Raw genomic sequence first — 3,427 nt, 5'->3', positions numbered from 1 at the left:
GTTGTACATATTATGTAACAGTTCTCATCAAGGCTTATGAAAACATGCTGCTTATACATCATAAAGCATGCTTGGTTTTCTATAAGATAGTAAATGCTTGCTGCCATTGCTAACCTGACAGAACTATACCTAATCCAGCATCTCCATCCTACACTTAGGAACGTGTCCCATACTTTCTTATTCTTCAAACGTGGGGCACGATCCAGGCTCATTTCCTCTAAGAGAACAGAGAGACCTGCTGTGCCAGATGGTTGCACTGCTACTTTAAGTAGCTACATTTTTTCAGCGTTCTGCATTCCCTACCAGTTGTGTTTCACTTACTGCCCAGTAAACAATAAAATCTAAGAAACAAAAATTTTCTCAGACTGCTGTTAAGAGATCCTTGGAAACACCTGCACCTTTTAGAACGAGAACATTGCCAGGAAACTTTCCAGTCCTGTGCCAGCAACAACTGCGTGCATTAGTCATCTTTTTTCCACTGAATAGGTAGATTGCCAGCAGTGGTACAGCAGCCTTTCTGTACCTCAGCTCTGATCTAAACGGAGAACTTTTGCAACCAGTTCAATTTTTGTGACCAGCCAGTCCTTGGCATTTCTTTTACAGCAGCCAACAAGATGAGTAGTTACTGACAATTTCTGTTGTGGCAGACATACCTAGCGAGAACTAGACTTACATTCACTAGCCCATTTCCTAATATCTGTTAAGTAACTGACAGAGCCAACCACAGCTCAACATCTTCCCCAGTCTGTTTGGGAAAGAAGAAACGTTCAACCCTTCTTGACCTTCTAGGTACGTGCAAGCACTAGTGTGTACCCAGCAAAAAGCCAGACTCCTCCCAGAACACAGCTGTCAGCTTCCAGAGGAATCGCTGGGTTTTGCATGATGTGCAAAACTGCAAAATGGTATTTAGCAAGAATTTGTATCTGCAAACGAAAAGATAAATGTTTGCTTTGCTGCTCATGAATTCAGGGTAGACATGAGTCCACATGGAAGTTTATTTCGTGTGAAATACTGTTTAAAATTCAGTCATGAACGTTCTGGGTTACAAAGCAGCATAGAATTGTTGTTGCTTTGTAAAACGGTGCGAGGCTTACAGATTTTTCATAATTATCAAAGACAATTTCCCAAGTCTCTCCACTGATCTCACATTAGTCATTGTTCTCTAAATCAGATGAAAGGGGAGTCTATAAGCATCACAACAGTAAAAATTTAGCGGTTAAATTGCATCTCTGGAAAGATCGAGAGAAATTCAGAATACTGCCTGAAATGAAGAGAGTAAAATTTCTCCTCGTCTCACGTCTGCTTAGTCCTTACAGACTTAAAGAGGAGGAAGGGTCATATTTCCTCTGTATATCTTCCCAGATGAACCATTAGAAGCCTTCCCTCTGTCACAATATTAGCTAAAATGAGTAAGTAAAAGCTCCTGACGAATACGACAGGCTTCCGAGTCCATTGATTCCATTTGCTCATACTCTTCTTCCGGTTGCTCCATGTGTCCTGTGGCCGGGGAAGACCACACGTCCAGCCCGTGTTCCAGGGAGATGTTATGGAGCACACAGCAGGCCAGAATGATGTGGCTGGATTTCTCTGGAGAATACTGCAGGGTGCCTTTGGACCCATCCAGGCAGCGGAAACGTGACCGAATGGTTCTGAACGTCCGCTCAATGACATTGTGAGTGGCAGAATGCGCCATGTTGTAACGATATTCTGCAGGTGTCTCAGGGATATGCAGAGGGGTCATCAACCACGTTCGGAGAAAGAAGGAGCTGTCACCTGTTAGCAGTGAAAAAGAGGAGGACAGGTTATATATCTACAGTTAATCACAGATTGCAGCTCTTCACCCTCGGTTTTCTGGTACTGCGGATACAGAATAACTTATTCCTGTGGCTAAAACAGAAGGCATGAGAAAACATGTAACTCAGGTTTACAAATGTGACAAACAACAAGATAAAGACATTCTGTTTTACACAGGGAAATCCTGGAAGAACACAGAAGAGTTTTAAGAGAATTCATTCACTACATAATACAGTGAAAGACAGCTGGACTAGGATCCTACACAGAATTTTAAATTGCATAATTCAGCTTAGAAAGGTGTAGGATACTGAAAACAAGGTCTTAACAGAATGAATGTAAACTCATACATACAACAATCAGACCGTATAAAACACAGATTGGAAGTTACTGTTCTAGACTTCTAAGAGAAGGATCGTCCAAACTGCATCGCAGATCTCAAGGAATTTGCAGGAAAGCAATCAAAAGTAAACATATGACTTGTTCCCAGAGGCTCTAGACTCAATAAGGAGCCGATATATAACAGACTTTCCACAGAAAATAACGATGAAAATTTGACTTACCAAGTAGCCAGCCATCTTTATGTAGCTCAGTTTCAAATTGGCTTGTAAGGGCTGCCTGTTGTAACACTGTGCAGTCGGGCAGGCTGCCTGGCCAGTGTGTTTCTGCACTCAGGAGGACTCCTCTGGCATCACACACCATCAAGCAGTTCAGAGAATGGAGACCCTTTCGGTTCACATAGGACAGGTCCTCAGCATTTGGTGCTTTGATTGCCACGTGGGTGCAGTCAACCACCCCCAGCACTCCCGGCATGCCTGCCAGCCCGTAAAAGTCATCCTTCAGGCTCTGAACGGTAGCTTCATCCTCAGGAAAGTGAATGAACTGTGAGGCTCTTTCCACCAATGCCTCAGTTACATTGGCAACGCAGCGGCTCATAGAGGCTTGACTAATGCCAATAGCATCCCCCATGCGAGTCTGGAAGGAGCCAGAGGTATAGAAACCCAGTGCAGCAAGTATCTGCGTCTCCGGACTGATGGCCCTGGACCGCTGCGTAGGGCGAGAGAGACTATCTCCCAGGAGATCCACCAGGTAGTAAATGAACTGTCGGGGAAAGCCGTACGTGGATACTAAATACTCATCCGTGACATCCTCCAGCTTGAAGCGATCCAAAGTCCTGTGTCCGCGGCCATACAGCAAGAGGTCGCAGTCAAGAACTGCAATAGGTACAGCCATGGCTGACGGCCAGGGGAGTCCTCTGGGGCTCCTCTGTTACAGAGCTTTCCCCAGAGCCTTCACCTGCATAAACCAAACGGGGAGGAGACTCAGGATGGTTTTTGCCGGTCAGCCTTTCAGACTCCGTTACCGTTCCGGTTATGCAACAAACCCTTTTACTTCTTTGTATCTGCTTTTAGAAGCACGGGGGCCAAAGCAGGGCGGCTCAATGCGGGGCTGACAACTCTCCAGCCCTGCCTGGCGGGAGGGGGCCTGGCGCTGACAGGAATTTACTTCCCGTGACGGGGAGGGGGCTGGTGAACCGCAGCAGCCCGCTTCCCGGGCTTGGGAGCCATCCCCAGTCACCGCCGACCCGGCCACGTTCACACCCGGAATGGCAGAGACACGAACCGCCGGCAGCCGT

At 46.3% G+C, this 3,427-nt stretch overlaps 1 protein-coding gene across 1 annotated transcript; it reads right to left on the bottom strand.

The window, feature by feature from the left end:
* Nucleotides 1-3,078, bottom strand: HARBI1 (harbinger transposase derived 1). Its single transcript, XM_009277523.2, has 2 exons — nucleotides 2,355-3,078; nucleotides 1-1,773 (listed from the first exon to the last, which is right to left on the bottom strand). Exons 1-2 carry the CDS (start codon nucleotides 3,022-3,024, stop codon nucleotides 1,397-1,399), a joined length of 1,047 nt encoding a protein of 348 aa, XP_009275798.1. The 5' UTR covers nucleotides 3,025-3,078; the 3' UTR covers nucleotides 1-1,396.
* Between the last annotated feature and the right edge of the window lie 349 nt (nucleotides 3,079-3,427).

Source organism: Aptenodytes forsteri, unplaced genomic scaffold (genome assembly GCF_000699145.1).
Source record: "Aptenodytes forsteri isolate BGI_AS27 unplaced genomic scaffold, ASM69914v1 Scaffold146, whole genome shotgun sequence".
Lineage (NCBI taxonomy): Eukaryota > Metazoa > Chordata > Aves > Sphenisciformes > Spheniscidae > Aptenodytes > Aptenodytes forsteri.
Note: the sequence above shows the minus strand (reverse complement) of the source record. Positions and strands in the feature narration are given on the sequence as shown.